This window comes from Mya arenaria, chromosome 8 (genome assembly GCF_026914265.1).
Source record: "Mya arenaria isolate MELC-2E11 chromosome 8, ASM2691426v1".
Taxonomy (NCBI): Eukaryota; Metazoa; Mollusca; class Bivalvia; order Myida; family Myidae; genus Mya; species Mya arenaria.
The window spans coordinates 58,312,398-58,333,813 of NC_069129.1; the positions used below are offsets into that span (position 1 = coordinate 58,312,398).

The 21,416-nt window shown below is 36.3% G+C and overlaps 2 protein-coding genes across 2 annotated transcripts in view; both read left to right on the forward strand.

Annotated features, from left to right (window-relative positions):
• Positions 1–309: 309 nt before the first annotated feature.
• Positions 310–4,411, forward strand: LOC128244621 (uncharacterized). The gene is made up of 4 exons (XM_052962635.1): positions 310–442; positions 1,789–2,026; positions 2,879–2,957; positions 3,889–4,411. Exons 1-4 carry the CDS (start codon positions 357–359, stop codon positions 4,020–4,022), a joined length of 537 nt encoding a protein of 178 aa, XP_052818595.1. The 5' UTR covers positions 310–356; the 3' UTR covers positions 4,023–4,411.
• A 3,796-nt stretch (positions 4,412–8,207) lies between these two features.
• LOC128243120 (sodium- and chloride-dependent transporter XTRP3-like) overlaps positions 8,208–21,416 on the forward strand; it is a 45,042-nt gene continuing 31,833 nt past the window's right edge. The window contains exons 1-3 of the mRNA XM_052960675.1: positions 8,208–8,583; positions 17,286–17,518; positions 18,751–18,996. Coding sequence (XP_052816635.1) covers positions 8,370–8,583; positions 17,286–17,518; positions 18,751–18,996 — 693 coding nt within the window. The 5' untranslated portion in view covers positions 8,208–8,369. The remainder of the gene's footprint in view (positions 8,584–17,285; positions 17,519–18,750; positions 18,997–21,416) is intronic.

Genomic DNA, 21,416 nt, shown 5'->3' on the forward strand with positions numbered 1-21,416 from the left:
TGAAAAAATACATAAATATTTAATGAACTTTTCGATTTAAGGGGGGGGGGGGGGGTCGCACTCCACGCCCCCTGAAGCCGCTAGTGTTAAACGTGAGTTAAGTTCAATTCCTAAGTAATAAAACCAAAATACCTTTAATTGAAAATAAAATCAACCAAAATAAATATTGAAACGACCCCATGGTAAAATTCTTTATTCCGTTTACATTTTTCAATGAAGCAGAGCTTGAAAGTAAATTAGTGAATCGGAAATATCAAATGAGCTGAATAGCACAAATAGTGTTATTTAACCCAAACACGGTGTCTGCTTTATTCCTCACAAACAAGTTACCCTATCAACAAACTAAAAAGGCAGAAATGTCCAGGGACGATAAGAGAATTCAAGCCGTGAAGGAGTTGATCGAGTATTGTCCGGACTTTCCAAAACCAGGGATACTCTTCCAGTGAGTTGCCAATCAGTTTTTTTTCTTTATTAAAAGATTAAGGGCCTTCCACGTGGGTAAGGAAGGTCAATAATTATGATGTACATTGTCATGTTCTAATTAAGATGATTTTGCAAGTCCCTGCCACATGTTTTGGTGTTGTTAAGAGTTTAGCAATTTTTACGAAAACATATTTTATCAAGCGATACATAATATAGGTATACGAAAGGAAACAAAGTTTAATAACTATTAGTGTGAAATGCAGCGTGGCCATCTTCAAAAACGAAACCGAAAGTAGAATTTGTATACATGAACTTGATGAAGAATGGTTAATAGCAAATCGTTTGATTCCTATTTTTCTTTAAAGGGACAATTGATTTGAATGAATAAAACAAGGAAAATTAGTGTTATCATCAGATTTATATTAATGCAATCTGGTATTATATTTTAAAATGTATATTACTTTTACGTTCTAAGCGGTCACTTCCGGAAATAAGAAACATCACGGTGTTTGGTCCCTTCCAACAACTGCTCTTCAAACCATTTCTTACATTGATACACTTCTTGATTAAAATGCAAATATTATTTTTGAGCCAAAATCTGATAAAATGCTATGTCTTAAAATGTCCTAAAGTCACATAATGCAGTTCAGCAGGACACATAAAAGAGTTATATTTTATAATTGAGTGCTTGTTTTATAATCAACAAGTATTCAGTTACAACATGTAATGAATAGGCAGTATGTAAAATAACGACGGGACTTTCTCAAACATATTCTAAGCTAATGATACAGAGATTTGAACATTACCAGTCAAAATGAATCTGCAAGTTACCAGTTTAGCATTCTCGTTATATAGTTTAAATTCTTGATTTTAAAAGTATGTTTTAAGCCAAATGTTATACACTTACTCAAAAAGTTTATCGTGAAATTCCCGATTAGCATAAAGGTCACTTAACCTTTTAAGTTGAAATCTCAAAAATTATGATACTACTCAAGTAATCACAAAACCAGATAATGCTTAATCCTGTTATAAAGGACTTAAGATTGTGCGAGAAAATTGGACCTTAAAATCAATGATTATGCATGTGCATTAAGTGAATCAGTGTTTATTGCTACTAGCCTGCTTTAATTGTATCGTCGTTATTCAACGCTCAAATACAATCAAATGAGTTCGCCAAAAAATAGCGTGTACATCGCTTTCAATGGCATTTCAAATCATATGAATTTTCACCCCCCCCCCCACCCCACCCACCTTTAGTACGCCGAATTCAAGGAAATTATTGGCGGTATCCCGGTCAAACTGGATTGCATAAGAAAACAAGCAAGCATAACCACAATAATGATTTTACAAATCAATCTGTTTTAGAAACCTGTTCCCAGTTTTACGGAACGCGGAAGTGTTCAAGGGCTTGATTGATGTGTTAGTAGAGGATATCCGGTCTCGCTGCCCGGGTGTGGAGGTTATTGTGGGGCTGGACTCCCGGGGCTTCCTGTTCGGGCCCATGGTCGCTGTGGCCCTCGGTGTCGCCTTCGTCCCTGTGCGGAAGAAGGGCAAACTTCCGGGAGAAACGTTTGCCGTCGAGTACACACTTGAGTATGGCACGGTAATAAGACGATTTATTTTAGATGTATCTTATATATAATAATAGCTATTCAATTCTTCTTTACGAGTATATGTATGTAATTATATTCAATATCGTATACATTTAAAGTGTCTACTCATTTACCGTCTTTATTTAAGGTGTCATAATTTGTCATTTTTATTTTGAGATGAGGGCGAGTGTGTAATATTCGAACATGTGTTTAAAAAACCTTATGGTTAATTACAAAATGTATTGTAAAGCTCAACAGGGCTTTTGTCACTTGTATATCATTGCAACGTAAAATAAATCTTACCTTTACATCTTGTGTAAGATATTTCAGTAAGTTTTTCTAACTTAGTCTTGATTTTACTAAATCAAATATTATTTCACGTAATTATCATAAAGACGATTTCCTTTTAAATCCCGAACTGTCTAGAATATAAATATAACCCAAATTATACCTAACAAATATATTGAACTCACAGCTTAATCGTGTTATAAGGGACTTCGGCCGTTTCGAAAAATAGAAGCCTGTATTATAACAACAATGTTATTGTATACATATTCATGAACCGTGAGGTATTTGTGTTTAATCCTTTGCCCGTTGCTGTCTGTTTTATTTCAACCCCATAAGTAATTTTTAAGTTATGTCCCGGACAAGCACCAATTACGTCAACAATGATTAAGGGGAAATAACTTAAAATAAATATGCATGATAAGATTACGGTTCTTGTGCACTGCAAATGGCAAAACTATTGATTATGATATCCATTTTATTTCTTATCTTGATTTCGCAGTAACTTATCATAAGCTGGTATAAGAAACACTCTTGTAAAAAATATTGTCACTTAAGGTATATTTTTCTCCGGACAGGACAGGTGTGAGGTGCAGAAGAACTCCATACAGGCGGGTCAGAAAGTTGTGATTGTAGACGACCTCTTGGCAACTGGTGGTAGGTAGAATATATCAGTTTTCGGCGACTTCTTCGGAGAAACCGGGCAGAATATTAACATATTCATTAGTTACAAGTATTCTTGTGTCGTGCGATTTGGCATGATGTGACCTGATCTGTAGAAACATCTAAACACCACTGGCTTCTAGTATGAATATATATTATATACTGGGTGGTATTCATTATACATGTATAACTTAAGTTAATCTTATGTTCATATAGCATTGACTTCATTCACTCTATTGGTCAGGCAGTGATATCAAGTAATCCGATTAGCTACATCGTTCTCAGATCCAATAAAGACAAATATTGAATACCAGCCCAGTTCAAGATGAGTTTAGGCTCATCATGGTATGTGAGCGGTCATAACATTTTTCGAGAGTTGATCAGCCAATCCATTTGACAATAACATTGTAAATACAGGATGATTAGAAGACTTGAACAATATAGTTAAGAAATCAGAGAGCGCAAATATTAATTTACAACCATTCAATATTATTTTTACTATTATAGAATGGTTTGCGGGATACTAATGAATCAAAATATTAAGTAAAATGATCGCGCATTTGGTGGCGATATAACTTGTGCTACTGTTATTGAATCTATACTGCTGCCAATTTTATTGACCGCGGATTGGCCAATTGTACCGCCAACAAAAACCTTGCAACCTTTTTAATATATTATATTTCATAAAAAAGAATCCATAGTCGTTTTTCCGCTTATTATTTTAAGTAGTGGATGTTTATGTACATGAACTGCCCGGGCACAGGTGATGCATGAACTTTCTATGAGTCGAGGCTTATAGGTGTTTTCAATATGATATCAGAAACGCCCCGAGCGGGGCTGGATCCGCGACACGTGACATCGACCTTACCTAGACGACAGAATGATATAAGTCACACACAATGTTGTTTTTTTCTTATGTTTGCAGGGACAATGGACGCCGCGTGCCGGCTGATGGAGGCTGCCGGGGCGGAAGTTTTGTCGTGTTTAGTCATCATAGAGATACCTGTGCTTAAGGGGCGGGACAAAATCAAATATCCCATCATCTCGTATATCAGCTAACTCAGATACATCCGCTAGCTCAGATACAGCTAGCTTAGATACATCAGATAGCTCTTATACAACAGCTAGTGGCGCGCTCAGGGAGGCGTCATTTGAAATATTTAAATGCTATATCATAACTTCAGACATTTATACCTACTCATTAGTGCTCATGTAATGCACCAGTCAATTGTAACCACGCCTCCTCCTTCAGGTCCGGGGGTATACCGGGGATAGCCGGGAAAATGGACCGTGTTTGAACCTTCCCGGTGGCCCCGTAGTGCCGAGTGAATGCTGATGTTTTGTTTTCGAAATAAACAACATTTAAAACCATACTTCATCCCGAATAAAAATTTATAAGGAAAATCTGCAGCTGTGTATTTATTATGAAATAAAATCAACTAGATGTACATTTGTTTGCTTTTATAAATATTGCCATCTTACTAAACCCCGATGGCCAGGGTAAATAAGCTTACCTCCCCAAGGCCCCCACACACCCTCCTCCCCCACATGTTTGGGCTGGACAAATAAACCCTGATCCTACCTAGCATTTGTGATACTGTTGCAATGAAATCAGATATATTAGTATATGTTAAGTGTCCTTACATGGACCCATGGATCTTCCTTGAAAAACGTGAAAATCAAAACAAAAAAATTAACAAATGACCGATCGCCATATGCAAATAAATACATCTGTTCAAACAGATATTGTGCACCGCGCATTTTAACATGGTAGACAACTGTGTGTATAACCGTGGTGAGAATATTCCGCATGTCTCGTCCTTCAATAAAATATATCATTCGTATGAAGGACATGCTGTTCTCATTCTTCACTACTTGGAAGTTGTACCGAGATACACATGCTTTCACGGCTCCGATGAAATAAAAGTACGAAAATAGAGACTGAAACTCCCCTTTTTGGCACGCAGTATTTAGCGTGTTTTTCGGGGGTTGCTTGCAAGCAGGTTCGAGATACACAAGAATGGGTAATTCGGTACTCAGCGAAAAAGGGGTCTATGGCCTTTCATATGTAACCTTCGAGATTTTTGTCCTATGAATTTACCGGTGTCCTATGAATTTACCGGTGGTACGATGAAGGGTACCGACTTCAGTTTGTGAGAGAGGTATTTCTAAGTTGCATAGTAGAGCTCACATGTAAAATCTGTGTTTTACGACTGTGGAAAATAGGACAAGGTTGTCGGTGTTGAATCGTACGGTGTTCCTACAACGGTTCAATGTCAGCAAGAAATATAGTCGTATGATCAACTCACATCAGACGCAAAAAGAACGTAAGATGGTTAAAATATTATTGGACTGCCACGAGTTTAACCTAAATCAATTGTAGGACTGTCAAGGAAATTTGTACGATTTTGACGTTTTATCGAAGAGGTTCATGTTTCTTTAACATATTCATGGCTCTACGACACAATTTTCTGCGCAAAATATCTAAATTATGTATGACATACCCATGACCGTTCTAGGAATTTCCCTAATCCTGTTTATTAACTGTTGTGCGACGTATTTAAACGTGGTCTTACACCCTCAATGACGACATAGGTCAAGGAACATTCAATATTGTTATGAAAGCGCCTTATGCGACATTGTTACTGTAAATGAAATCGCGACGTTTACGCAGTCTCATTTTTAGATCGCAGAATCTCCGATGATTTAAAGCTATTGTGGTGTTCAAAACGTATGTTAAAAATATAAACCTTAACTTAAAATATAATGCAAAAAATAACACTATTAACTTCACTTTCATCAAACAATCGAAAAATGCATTAAGAGATACAGATTGTTAAAAAGTACTGTTTCCACGATTTTTTTATGAATTTGGAAACAGTTTTGCAGTTGTTTTTTCGGGGAGGCTAAGATTTCAACGGCTTTCTTATTTTACCTACATTAGGCTTTTCGATATGCAAGTATGTGGTTTAAATATGTTTTATGGTAAGTATCTTACATTCATACGACCAGATTCATTTTAATATCAAATCATGAAAAAATGGCAAAAGTCTAGTTTTGACTTTCCAAACCTATGTTCTAGACATCGTGCTTTTTCCTCATCATTTGTAAATCTGCGGAGCTGAAAATAAGTCTTCGTGAACCAACCCCTTTATGAATGAATATATACTGGCATGTACACCATAGATATAACAATGATAGCCGTATCTATAGTACTTCCATATCGGTGAGTATATGAAGGCCAGTGACTCTCTTTAAAATGACCGGCGCCCTGGTATCAAAGTGTTTCATTGACACATGCAGTACTTAGTTTTCATCTAACTTAACAACAACATCCCCAACCGTGCTAGTTAACTGATATAATGATGAATTAACTGTTTTTGTTGCTTTTCAATCCTAGTTAATCATGAAACCGCAAATATTCAATGATATTTTGTTTATAGCAAACAGTGATCAACTTCAATCTTACCAAATTCACAGAGCATTATAGAATTCGCAATATAATGAGCGTTCTGGGAGACTTTTTTAAATAATGTTGACATTTGGTACAAAAATACATCAAAAGACGTCCATTTTGGTTGACTAAGCATGATCGAAAAACATAATGCGCTAAAAGCTCTATACACGGGCGAATCCAGGAGTTGACATATGAGGGGGCGTAACTTTAGGGTGCAACCTTTTGACATGCCTCCTCCCTCATAACCGAAATGTATGTTTTAAAAGGTTCGCGGAGATTTTTTTTACAATTCAAGTCAGAAACGTTTCATGTTGAGGGTACAGCCGAACCCCGTTGGTTCGAACTCGATTGGCTCGAATTCCTCCTTGGCTCGAACTCGATTGGCTCGAATTCCTCGTTGGCTCGAACTGGATGTAAAGGACAGATTTCATTACACTGAAGGAAACGATTACCGCTTGGCTCGAATTTTCCGAGGCTCGAAGTATTTTCGTCGGTCCCTGGGAGTTCGAGCCAACGGGGTTCGCCTGTATTTTATTCTTTTTGTCTCCGATATTGGCATAAAAAGTAAACTTGGAAGATTTTACGCTGGGGGCGCGCCGCGTACGCCGCCCCTGCATACGCTAGTGCTATAACAGCTCAGGTTGAAGATGCACTCTTACTCCGAAATAAGATATACCACAATTAATACAATTGTTTTAATATGATACCAAAAAGGATGAATATATGTCGAAAATCTTAATGGTTCTTATTCTTATGAACGATACCGAGTCTAATTTGAAAGGTGCAAAACACACGGTATTTCTATCGTATGATACGATAGTAGATTGCACTAAATCTTTAAGCACTCACCAATCACTCAATAGTTTGCGTTTTCAGCTATTAAATACAAATTTCAGTCTTATTTTAATATTTTCCATAAAATCATTATTTAGTAAGTAGTTAAAGATTTAACACTCAAAATTCATGTTTGTCATACTATAGCATATATTGATTTTAAATATAAGAGTGTCAGTAAACGGATAGGCGGCGTGGGCAGTAGCAGTCGTTTTTAAAAGTTGTATTTGAAAAGTGTCCCAGTTTGCGGTGTATCAGTGTAACACTGTCCAATATATAAAAACATACATACACAATATTATTACATCCAACATGCTTGCAAAATAACTTGCTAACTAATTAGCAGTTAAGGTACATGTTCATTATTTATTGTTATATCATTCCAAGGTTATACTTACCAATGTCAATGGTAAGATTAGCTCCCCCTTAATCGTATTAATCAAAACGGCAAAAAAGAAACGGTGTCATAATTATACAAAAGGTTTAACTCTTACCCTACCTCTTTCCTTAAGGGAAATCTTAATTTATTTACGGGATTTTCAAGAAAAAAAATAAAACATGACAGAAATCAACTCTGTGCCCTTTAGTATTTATTTGGGCATATTATGACTTATTTTCATTAAGTAGGGTATGACAGCGTATCATTTATTGATTATATTGTGACAGCGTCTCTTTATAGTGTCACTTAATTATTGAGCTATTGTTCAATACACGTTACACATAGTGTATAGTATTCTACTTAATATATGCAAATATATAAATGAATAAACAAATAAATTTATAATCATTTAAACATACATGTATATGGATAATCTGTTATAAAAAAAAAATTAACGACCTTTGAAAAACCTCAAATGTTAATATACAGGTTTAATTTGAGTTTTATAAACAATTAGCGTTCCAGCTAAGGTAAACCTCTGAGTTGGCTTGAAGCCAGGCTATTCAAGAGCTGTCTTCCCAGAGCTTGTATTAGTTTTTCGATAGTTTAGCTTGCTAGTCCACGTGGTGAATATACTTTGTGAAATAAACTCTAGTTTAATTATATTGTATTTCATGTTTATTTGTATATTTTGAATTTGGATTTTAGTGATTATTTTTCCGGTTAATTAACCACAATGACAAAAGATACGGAGTTTATGCGTGTGGAGACTGAAGAGTCTATGTCCCCCCTCAACGTGGAGGGTGGGGAAACCACGGGCGGGAAAAAGCCACTAAAAAAGCGACAGGCATGGGACTCCAAGTGGCAGTATATATTCATGGTGATTAGTTACGCCGTGGGGCTGGGGAACGTCTGGAGATTCCCGTATTTAGTACAGAAAAATGGAGGCGGTAAGTGCCGAGAATAATTACCTCAATATACTGGCTGTCTAGCTGACATGCTGACATGCAGGAAAACGTAAACAAATCAATACTGCCTAGGATTTCTTCGTAACGTATAGCCACTTTATGATCTACAGCACCTTTGATATGTAAAAGATACGTTATAACATTGTTTTATACTTGTATACAGTATCTTCTGTAAGAACTTTGATATGATGTATTTTTGTTTATGACGTAGCCAATCGAATACATGCATGTACATGCTTCTTTGTTGTTATGGAAATGTATAACTTGGTCACTATGATGTAATACAGCTGCTCCGCCCGGTTAGCTCAATCGGTAGAGCGATGGACTCTGAATCGGACAACCCGGGTTCGATTCCCGGGCGGACCAGGTCACTTCTGTTGTGATTGGTTATGAAATCCTTTCTACGGCCATTCGCACTGTACCACTGCCCCTGGCATGTACAGAAGTTGTCAGTTCATTGCAGAGGTGAAGGCACACAGTACTGGTTCTGCCCAGGATAGGTGTGCGGTGCTTGAACTGTCACTCTGGGACCCTTCAATGTGCTCACGCCGGGACCCGGAGTATAAACTACTAACACCACCACCACCAATACAGCTGCTATACGATTCACGTTTTAAAAGCCGGCAAAAGAATTATCTTTACAATGCGGAATTTATATTCCCACAATTATTTTAGCCTTATATTTCCTTATACTGTGACATGCCTTACTTCCTTAAAGTATGAGTGATGTTTACTTTTACACATTAACTGTATAGTAAATACTTACTGAAAGTAGCTCTACTGCTGCATGTAGTGTGTCTACGTGATTTTCTACTTAGAGGTCATTGTGTTACTCCAGGTCATTAATGAATGAAAGACCTATCAATGTGTTTAACGCTCAGCTTGATCGATGGAACCTCATTGAATGTATTTGCATAATCAGTCAAATGATAAGGGAGTAATTGGGTTGTTGCAGCGATGTTAACAAAAGAGCTCATTCAATAAAATTTTCCTATTGACTCAAACTTCTTTAAACTTACTTTTACACCACAGTTTAAGGTAAACTGAGTTTAAGCTGCCATAAAATGTGTGATTAATACCAGTAACATAAAGTTCAAGGACAACATTGAAAAGCTTTTAACTGTTGTATGATTTAAAGTTGTACGTGGATTGAAACGTATGCTCTGAAATAAATTTCAAACAGACCAACCATATCCCTTTATATTCAGATGCCATGTAATCCAACCATAACAATAACATGTTCATGTGTGTGTGTTGCTGCACGAGAATAACACGTGCATTAGGAGATATTGACCTTCAAGGGTAAAGCTTGGAAATTAGGTGAGTGGTGGTGTTCACTGGAATTCCGCTCACAGACATAATGTTGTCTATAGCCTGGCACGGAGTCCCACGGTACCAGCCTAACAAAATAGAAGAATCACAAAATTATTTCATTTAATATTAAAGAAACACTTATTTGGTTTCTGTAATAGTTTATGAAGGGCGATATCGGGCAATTTTTCAGTTAGATGTCATGCAATCTAACCGTGTCTTCAATCTGTTACCTAAGAAACCGCATGCGTGCCATATAAACAATCGTGAATGATCATTTGTTAGATGTACCTACCTGTATATAAACAATTAATGGCAAAATAAAAACTATGCAAAGCAATATAAATATTTCTATATGCGTCTTTTACTAAACGTCACCAACTTCTGTTTTTATTATTTTGTTTGTTCGCCTTTACTAGATGCTTGATATCTTAGTGTTTTTATGTGTTTTTCATAGCCATTACAATTCAAGTTATATTTCATAAAAGCAAAATGTATATGGCAGCCAGAATTATTCTTCGGGCACGGCCTTTCCCAGATATAATGACGCTTATACTTTAAACTTAAAGTGACACTCTTATTCCAAATCAATACATACGCATTATAACAAACATACATTTTGAGTGATAAACCTTTAACTACTTACTAAATCATGCATTTATGGATAATATTAATTACTGATAACAAGATTGTAACCGTGAATTTAATACATGTAGATGTAAACGCAAGAATATTAAATGATTGGTGAGTGCTAAAAGATTTACTATGATCTACTATCGTCTCATAAGGTAGAACTATCGTGTTTTCTGCACTTTTCTTTCAAATTTATCTCTGGATCCTGCATAAGAACCAATGTTTTTGACATTTATTCATCCCATTTGGTATATCTAAACAATTGTACTAATTGTGGTAAATACTTCTGGGAGTAAGAGTGCACCTTTAGAATCTAAGTCATTTACGGGCTATAAATGGATTGGACGTGGGCAGTAGCAAAGTCGTTAAAGTTGTTATTGAAGAAAAGTATCCCTTAAGCCGGCCTACATACCTCTTGTCAGTGTCCAATTACAACTATTTCTTCTCCGGACGCGTGAGTTTTAAGGTCAGTTGATAGTCATTCAAAACCTGTGTTTTATTGTCCTGTCAAGCAAAGAGCCTTCCGTTGACTATAATCCAACTATGCAAGGTCGGCTCACTGTCAGAAAGTATAAAGGAATGGGTTACTAAATGTTTCCGATACGATTACAAGTATATTGTAATGGCGTTTGTTTTTATGCTTTTATACACATACAAACACATTTGTTTCATGGTCTGAAATCTACTGTGTTCATTTATATTTTTTCTTATGCAATCCGCGACGGTGTCAGCCATAAAACCATTGCCAAACAAAGGATACTATAAAGCGTATTTCGAGGGGTGACGCGAAAAGGTTCTAAGTGACATTATATACAGAAGCAGATAGAACCTTTTCGCTTCCACCCCTCGATTTGTGTCCTGCCGAATATACATGTACATGTACCTAGCTGGATTATATTAATTGTATGTTGGCCAATCGCATAATTTCAATGGTACTTAAAAACTATATAATACATAATGATACTGCAGGTTTTGGCGGGAGAATACTGCTGCGCTTCAAATTGTTTTTTCCTTTTCCACTTTAAATGCCCGAATAGTCCATAATGCAGTTAATAATGTTCAAGTATCGTGGATGTAGGCGTATCATAAAACCGCAATAAACATTCTGGTTACATGTACAACGCGTGTTCACGAGGTCATGCACTTTTTATATGTCACGATTATGTTTCAGAGAAGAACAATTCATTTTTTACACTTTACAACTAATTTTGGAATGCTATAGTAAATTTATATTAACTCCTTTTACTCAAAGTGCTGGCGATGTTACAGTAGCATAGGATATAAAATGCATACTGTGATGGGCGAATCAACGTGTGGTGGGGGAATCAGCAACACATGAATAATGGTGGGAAAATCATCAAAATGGGTGGGGAGTTCATCAAATGTGTTGAAGAAATAAGCACAATGTGGTGGGGAAAATCAACAAGATGTGGTGGGGGAAATCAATAATAAGTTGTGGGAGAAGAAGCAAAATGCAATGGGGGAAATCAACAATAAGTAGTTGTAGAAGCAGCAAAATGTAATGGGGAAATCAACAATAAGTAGTGGTAGAAGCAGCAAAATGTAATGGGGGAATCAACAATAAGTAGTTGTAGAAGCAGCATAATATAATGGGGGAAATCAACAATAAGTAGTGGTAGAAGCAGCAAAATATAATGGGGGAAATCAACAATAAGTAGTGGTAGAAGCAGCATAATATAATGGGGGAAATCAACAATAAGTAGTGGTAGAAGCAGCATAATATAATGGGGGAAATCAACAATAAGTAGTGGTAGAAGCAGCATAATATAATGGGGGAATCAACAATAAGTAGTGGTAGAAGCAGCATAATATAATGGGGGAAATCAACAATAAGTAGTGGTAGAAGCAGCATAATATAATGGGGGAAATCAACAATAAGTAGTGGTAGAAGCAGCATAATATAATGGGGGAAATCAACAATAAGTAGTGGTAGAAGCAGCATAATATAATGGGGGAAATCAACAATAAGTAGTGGGAGAAGCAGCAAAATGTAATGGGGGAAATCAACAATAAGTATTGGGGGAAGCAGCAAAATGTAATGGGGGAAATCAACAATAAGTATTGGGGGAAGCAGCAAAATATAATGGGGGAAATCAACAATAAGTAGTGGTAGAAGCAGCAAAATGTAATGGGGGAATCAACAATAAGTAGTTGTAGAAGCAGCATAATATAATGGGGGAAATCAACAATAAGTAGTGGTAGAAGCAGCAAAATATAATGGGGGAAATCAACAATAAGTAGTTGTAGAAGCAGCATAATATAATGGGGGAAATCAACAATAAGTAGTGGTAGAAGCAGCATAATATAATGGGGGAAATCAACAATAAGTAGTGGGAGAAGCAGCAAAATGTAATGGGGGAAATCAACAATAAGTATTGGGGGAAGCAGCAAAATGTAATGGGGGAAATCAACAATAAGTAGTGGTAGAAGTAACAAAATATAAAGGGGGAAATCAACAATAAGTAGTGGTAGAAGCAGCAAAATATAATGGGGGAAATCAACAATAAGTAGTGGTAGAAGCAGCAAAATGTAATGGGGGAATCAACAATAAGTAGTGGGGGAAGCAGCAAAATATAATGGGGGAAATCAACAATAAGTAGTGGTAGAAGTAACAAAATATAATGGGGGAAATCAACAATAAGTAGTGGTAGAAGCAGCATAATATAATGGGGGAAATCAACAATAAGTAGTGGTAGAAGCAGCAAAATATAATGGGGGAAATCAACAATAAGTAGTGGTAGAAGCAGCAAAATGTAATGGGGGAATCAACAATAAGTAGTGGGGGAAGCAGCAAAATATAATGGGGGGAATCAACAATAAGTATTGGGGGAAGCAGCATAATATAATGGGGGAAATCAACAATAAGTAGTGGTAGAAGCAGCAAAATATAATGGGGGAAATCAACAATAAGTAGTGGTAGAAGCAGCAAAATATAATGGGGGAAATCAACAATAAGTAGTGGTAGAAGCAGCAAAATATAATGGGGGGAATCAACAATAAGTAGTGGTAGAAGCAGCAAAATATAATGGGGGGAATCAATATTAAGTAGTGGTAGAAGCAGCAAAATGTAATGGGGGAATCAACAATAAGTAGTGGTAGAAGCAGCAAAATATAATGGGGGAAATCAACAATAAGTAGTGGTAGAAGCAGCAAAATATAATGGGGGGAATCAACAATAAGTAGTGGTAGAAGCAGCAAAATATAATGGGGGGAATCAACAATAAGTAGTGGTAGAAGCAGCAAAATATAATGGGGGAATCAACAATAAGTAGTGGTAGAAGCAGCAAAATATAATGGGGGAAATCAACAATAAGTAGTGGTAGAAGCAGCAAAATATAATGGGGGGAATCAACAATAAGTAGTGGTAGAAGCAGCAAAATATAATGGGGGAAATCAACAATAAGTAGTGGTAGAAGCAGCAAAATATAATGGGGGAAATCAACAATAAGTAGTGGTAGAAGCAGCAAAATATAATGGGGGGAATCAACAATAAGTAGTGGGAGAAGCAGCAAAATATAATGGGGGAAATCAACAATAAGTAGTGGTAGAAGCAGCATAATATAATGGGGGGAATCAACAATAAGTAGTGGTAGAAGCAGCAAAATATAATGGGGGGAATCAACAATAAGTAGTGGTAGAAGCAGCAAAATATAATGGGGGGAATCAACAATAAGTAGTGGTAGAAGCAGCAAAATATAATGGGGGAAATCAACAATAAGTAGTGGTAGAAGCAGCATAATATAATGGGGGAAATCAACAATAAGTAGTGGTAGAAGCAGCAAAATATAATGGGGCAAATCAACAATAAGTAGTGGTAGAAGCAGCAAAATATAATGGGGGAAATCAACAATAAGTAGTGGTAGAAGCAGCATAATATAATGGGGGGAATCAACAATAAGTAGTGGTAGAAGCAGCAAAATATAATGGGGGGAATCAACAATAAGTAGTGGTAGAAGCAGCAAAATGTAATGGGGGAATCAACAATAAGTAGTGGTAGAAGCAGCAAAATATAATGGGGGGAATCAACAATAAGTAGTGGTAGAAGCAGCAAAATATAATGGGGGGAATCAACAATAAGTAGTGGTAGAAGCAGCAAAATATAATGGGGGGAATCAACAATAAGTAGTGGTAGAAGCAGCAAAATATAATGGGGGGAATCAACAATAAGTAGTGGTAGAAGCAGCAAAATATAATGGGGGAATCAACAATAAGTAGTGGTAGAAGCAGCAAAATATAATGGGGGAAATCAACAATAGGTAGTGGTAGAAGCAGCAAAATATAATGGGGGGAATCAACAATAAGTAGTGGTAGAAGCAGCATAATATAATGGGGGGAATCAACAATAAGTAGTGGTAGAAGCAGCAAAATATAATGGGGGAATCAACAATAAGTAGTGGTAGAAGCAGCAAAATATAATGGGGGAAATCAACAATAAGTAGTGGTAGAAGCAGCAAAATATAATGGGGGGAATCAACAATAAGTAGTGGTAGAAGCAGCAAAATGTAATGGGGGAATCAACAATAAGTAGTGGGGGAAGCAGCAAAATATAATGGGGGGAATCAACAATAAGTATTGGGGGAAGCAGCATAATATAATGGGGGAAATCAACAATAAGTAGTGGTAGAAGCAGCAAAATATAATGGGGGAAATCAACAATAAGTAGTGGGGGAAGCAGCAAAATATAATGGGGGAAATCAACAATAAGTAGTTGTAGAAGCAGCAAAATGTAATGAGGGAAATCAATCAAATGTAATGGGGGATATCAACAAAATTTTATGGGGGAAATCAACAAAATATAATGGGGAAAATCAACAATACGTAGTGGGGAAGCAGCAAAATGTAATGGGGGAAATCAAGAAAAATGTAATGGGGGAAATCAATAATAATATAGTGGGGGAAGCAGCAATCTGTAATGGGGAAAATCAGCAAAATGTGGTGAGTTAAATGCAAAAAAATGGGCCATGTTTTCTTTTATCATCTACAACTGAGCAAAGTAACGCTTACTGAAACATTCCTTTTTGTTTAACGGTCATAAATCCTTGAAACAAACGACATCATACATTTATAATTATATGGTAAGTTATAAAGTTTCTTGTGTTTCTGCATTCCAAACATTTTGTGTCAAAGTTAATACTTTAAACGTCAGTTATTTATCATGTTTAATTAGTTTTGTTAAATATGAAACAACGACAGGTAACACAGTTAACATTTGTCTTAGAAGAACATTTACCCTTGCTTGACCCTTAAAGGGACTTGACACCAGGCCCCAATTTCTCGAAACTTCTTAAGTCCCTTATAACAGGATTAAGCTAATCTCATTATTTTGGGGTTTCAGCAAACCGCGTAGTATTTACTTCTTTAAGAGTTTTTACACTTTAGATAGAAAATAATCTTTTTGATAATCGCGAAACACCATTTTCATTTATTTAAGTTCAATTTAAGAATGTATTATGGCTAATTGAAATAAGCTACTTAAGCCTGTTTAGCTTAAGAAGTTTCGAGAAATCGGGGCCCGATGATACAACTACAAAAGAAAAGAAAATTGTCAGAAACCTACATAAAATTGATATCGTTGACTTGTGTCCAACGCATTGAACCTTAATTACTGATGTATTACATCGCTTACGACACATGTATCTTTTGAAGTTTTTGTGTATTTTTTTCCAATTTACTGGGTTTGTCTTCCATGTAAATCCCTGTTAATTTAAAAATAGCGTCGGTGTACGTTTCTGGGAAACCATTATGCGCTATTTTTAAACGGGTAAACTTAGCTGAACGTTTTATATTATCGTCCTTACACTAGCTCGTATGTTTCGAAGAAATACTGTACTTTTCGATTTCGGAACCATCTGGTAAATCGGGAGTAAGATAAGATAGCTAAACAATACGTCTTTAAAATTCGTTACTTCATGTAACAGCCTGAATATTATATACGTCAACTCATCTTTACATTTCTTTATTGCATGTACCAGCCTGAATCTCATATACGTCAACTTATCTTTAAATTTTGTTACACCATGTATCAACCTGAATCTCTAATACGCCAACTTATCTTTATTTTTTTTATTTCCTGTGTCAGCCTTTATCTCTAATACGTCAACTTATCTTTAAATTTCGTTATTTCATGTATCAGCCTGAATCTCACATACGTAAACTTATCTTTAAATTTCGTTATTGCATGTATCAGCCTGAATCTCACATACGTCAACTTATCTTTAAATTTCTTTATTTCATGTATCAGCCTGAATCTCACATACGTCAACTTATCTTTAAATTTCTTTATTGCATGTATCAGCCTGAATCTCACATACGTCTACTCATCCAGCGAAATTTCGTTATCCAATGTATCAGCCTCACTCTCAGACTTCATATCACTAGACTGTTAACCGTACACTTGCCGGATCCATGGCATATTCGCTTACCGTACATGACTGTTCACTATGCTAATGTCAAATATCGTGCATGATACTAGCAGTATCTTGATATTTTCCGTACTGTTGCCAAACCTGCACATTTATATACTTTAATATGTCTGAGTTACATTCGTAATCAGGCAACACATTTCCAATTCTCACTATTCTTAGCCTCCCATTCCGACTATTTTCCGTTCTATTTTGACTTTTTGTCATACAATTCTACAATTCGGACATTTTCCCGTTCGTTCGTACCATTTTGACTATTTCCCGTTTTATTGTGACTATTTACCGTACAAATTCCAGGTGCGTTCCTGATCCCGTACCTGATCATGTTGTTCCTGGAAGGTATGCCCATTCTCTACCTGGAGTTCGCCATCGGACAGCGGATGCAGAAGGGGACAGTCATTGTGTGGAACGAGATCAACCCTCTCCTTGGCGGCATCGGGCTCGCATCCGCCATCACCTCCTTCAACGTCGCGATCTACTACAACGCCATCATCATGTGGTGCTTTTTCTACCTTTTCCACTCATTTCAGGTAGGTCAATGCCTGCTACCTTTGATATAAGCCTATGGCAGTCACGAAAAAACACGCTTTCCAAATGTGATATTAGGAAGTGTGATATAGTGGTATATGTGTCAGTCTCTCACTCATGAGGTCGTTGGTTCGGGCCCTATCAGGTACATTTACTCTTGGTCTATGTAAAACGTCACCGCTACTGCTTTCTTCCAAGGACACAGACTCAAGAATATTTCAAATTAGTGTAGTTTGGACATGAACTAGGCCGCCGTTATTGCGGGAAATTATCTGACCGCTGTACCTTCTTTTCATCCCGAAGACAGCGGCGTCAACGACGCAAAATTTCGTCATTTATGTTTAGTCTATGGGTTTTTATTAACAGCAAAAATGTTCCAATCGGTCCAGATTTATCACTTCATGTTCGTTCATGCAGTGCATGTAAAATGTCTGCCTGTTCGCGCAATGAATGTGTGATGATAGCTCCATGCTGTCTTTCATTCATCACCCATTCGCGAGTCTGAGCTTTATGTCAGACACGCATTTTTTTTCAAGGGCATTTAGTTTCTGATGTAACATACGACACATAAACACCAATAAACAAGCACTGACTGTGTCCTTGCCCTTCTATGTTATCTAGATACTAGTACTCCTCGTCTATTTGTCTAACACCTTTTCAGTGGGGATTTGGTCCTTCAACCTTTTCGATTCCGGCTCCTTAACTTGGAGCGTTTTTGTTGGTAATAAACTAGTTTTTATTTTATATTGGTTTCACGAACTGTACATTTGATGTGACAATCTCAAATAAAAGGAAAGCCAGATTTGTCGATCTTTAACGAAATCAGAAACTGGTTTTAGAAAGTATCAAAAGCCGCTCCGGAGGCGATTCGTCGGTTTGTTCCATCCGAAAACTAGCTCACTTTAAGCAAAAAAACACGGCGCATGGTGATCCAACACGATGTGTTGAAATACCATTTAATTAAAACAGGCAAACGACCATCTGCGGAATCATTGTTTTGAAGAAATTCAGAAATAATGGCTACATTCAGAAACTCCATCATTTCGTTTAAGCTGTACACATAACCGTGTAATGCATTTGTTACTTCAAGCAAATCTTTCGAAACAGGTTTTCTAACTACCGAAACCATTGAAACCAAAACTGAAACTAGTTTAATATAAACAAAAACGCCCCTAGGGCTTGTACTGATTGTGGGAATAATTGTCTTGATACCGTTTTACTATTATCTTCACAGTACCCCCTGCCGTGGGCGGAGTGCCCCACTGATACGGTCACCCTTGGTAACGTGACGACTCAGGTGGAGATTGAAGAGTGTGTGAAAGGGGGCGCCACTTCCTACTTTTGGTATCACAATGCCCTTGAAATCTCCCCGGGGCTTGACTCGCCCGATGGCATCAAGTGGAAGATGCTGCTGTGCCTCATCTTTGCCTGGACTATCGTGTACGCCTGTATATGGAAGGGGATCAAGTCTTCTGGGAAGGTACGGTGGTGAAGTATGGGGCGATGATAATTCAACAATGTTTAAGTTCGTCCATGTTAGTGTAGGGATAGTTCATATGTATTGATAACAGATACGTTACATCAAGTGTTTTTAAAAGTAGTAACTGTTTTGTGTTATACTTACACTTAAGTGTTGGCTTTTAATTGTCCTCAGAGAAGCATGTGAATGGGTTTTTTTAATTACATTGCTTAAGGAACATGGTCGCGATTGGTTAACAAGTGCTTAAAGTTTTTTGGTAAAGTCAACGCTAAAATGGAAACTGCCACAAGTTTTGACTAAACAATTTATTAACATGCAATTGAAAATTAACAAGTTGAGTTGTAGTAATAGTTGACTACAGTGTAAATTTGTGTTTTGATCCGGGTAGCACGAACTGTTCTCATATAGATCCCTCTGTTTTACACAACAGCCAACATTGTCCAAAGCACAATGACACAGCACCTCAAGGAGTTGAACTGCCACTGGCCCATTGGCTATAAATTATATATCAGCACATCCTGTTGTATACAAACAATGAAAGTCAAGGTCTGTTTTGAAATCTTGAGGAATAAAATTGACTTGTTTTCATGTGCGATATCTTTGTCCTGTGTTAAAATAACTTCCTCATCGGAACGCTGGCTAGGTTACAAGTTTTAAGGTATAAGATACACAAATATAACTACGTTGGATGCCTTTTGATCCAATATTATGTTTAGCATTATCTTAAACGGTGCAAAACAATATACAAAATACAAACATAAGATAAAATAACACGAACAGACTTTGTAATCTTGAAAGATTGCAAAATACGTCATTTCAGTCGTCAGTTAAAATTAAGAGCAACTTTACCAACGGAAATCACTTTATATATAATGTATTTTTCGTCATTTCATTTTATTTTTTTGTGTTAACAACCTGCAAGTAACATCTTTTTAAACGACATCAATAGCGTATGGGATCACCAGACATCAGCAATCAACAGTATGGTCAGTATCATCATGGCATCACGAAAATGCCAACTCTGTAATACACTCGAAGATGAATTCAATTTTCTCATAAAATGTCCATTATAACATGAACTAAGATTTGGCGCAGTCCAAACATTCCAATATTCATTAAACTTATTTCGAGCGAAAATGAAACTATTATTAGAAAACTATGCTGTTTTGTCTAGGGCTTTGAAATGCGTCAGTATATATACTAGACACTTTTCTCCACTAAGTTTACTTTTCCGCGTTGTAAGCAAATGAATTATATCTTTATTTTTATATTTGTTAATCATACATTATGACTGATTTTGAACGATTTTTACCGGAAATGTTTATATAATAGTTACACACCTCGGCCATTTTATCCAAAACAACCTCGGATGTATTTGGACGGTAAACATACTCAAAAAGCGATACGTTTAAGTCCGCTGCAAGAAGATCGCGTAGTAATTTTATTTCGCAGTTAAACTTTATGAATTAACTCTTGGAAATCTTAATTTTGTTTTATAATAATACAATTCACTGGCAATCAATTTAAACTTAGATCAATAAATACAACTCTAAAACATTACATTTAATTAATAATATAATTTTCAAAAAAATCGAACTACTTCAACTGATGTGCCGGTATACATCCGAGGTTGTTTTCGATAAAAATGGCCGAGGAGTTCCGAGTGATGACCAGCTTGTATGTGATACCATAATGTCCTCCGATTAGTTAATACAGGGAAACACCGGTCCACGTATCGATTTTTATAAGGTATTTTAAATGCACCTCCAAGCATTCGTTTGCAATAAGCTATATTCATGAACTATTGACTGTTTTGCTATCCCTGCTGATCAAATTATATTTTATATTTAAATTAAATTCCTTCTTTGTTGTCAGACCTAAAAATAAATTTGGTTCGGGTTACCCGACCCTACCTACGAAATAGGCGCCGACCCTACGGATTCTATAATCAGTTGGTAAAAAAGTGTGTTTTAATATGTAGTTTAAATCCTTGAACGCTTTATACAGGAGCTTACTTTAACACATTATCCAACGATGAAAATAACGTTCTTATATAAAACCAAATAAAAAAAATAATTAAAAAAACCTACCTACGTATACCCTACCTATTTTTGAAAAGGATATAACCCTAACCAAACCATTTATTTTTTTGGCCTTACCTATACATTTTGAAATATGGCAATCATCATTTTATGGGTAGCTGACGCAATAGTAAAAAGGTATTGCATATGTAACGCGATTAAATATCTAAATATATGTATTATAATAACTACGTATACTATTTGTTCCCAACTTTTTTACCATTCCATTGACATTCCAACTAAAAGGGAAACAGTAACGTTGGTTACGGCTGACACGTACCATCATTCACAAATGTCATAACATTCAGGAAGTCTATACAGATACAATTGTAATATAAA

Coding starts and splice junctions, on each gene's coding strand:
- LOC128244621 (XM_052962635.1), top strand. CDS start 357: ATGTCCAGGGACGATAAGAGAATTCAAGCCGTGAAGGAGTTGATCGAG. Junction 443..1,788: donor AAACCAGGGATACTCTTCCA/GTGAGTTGCCAA, acceptor AATCTGTTTTAG/AAACCTGTTCCCAGTTTTAC. Junction 2,958..3,888: donor CGACCTCTTGGCAACTGGTG/GTAGGTAGAATA, acceptor TTATGTTTGCAG/GGACAATGGACGCCGCGTGC.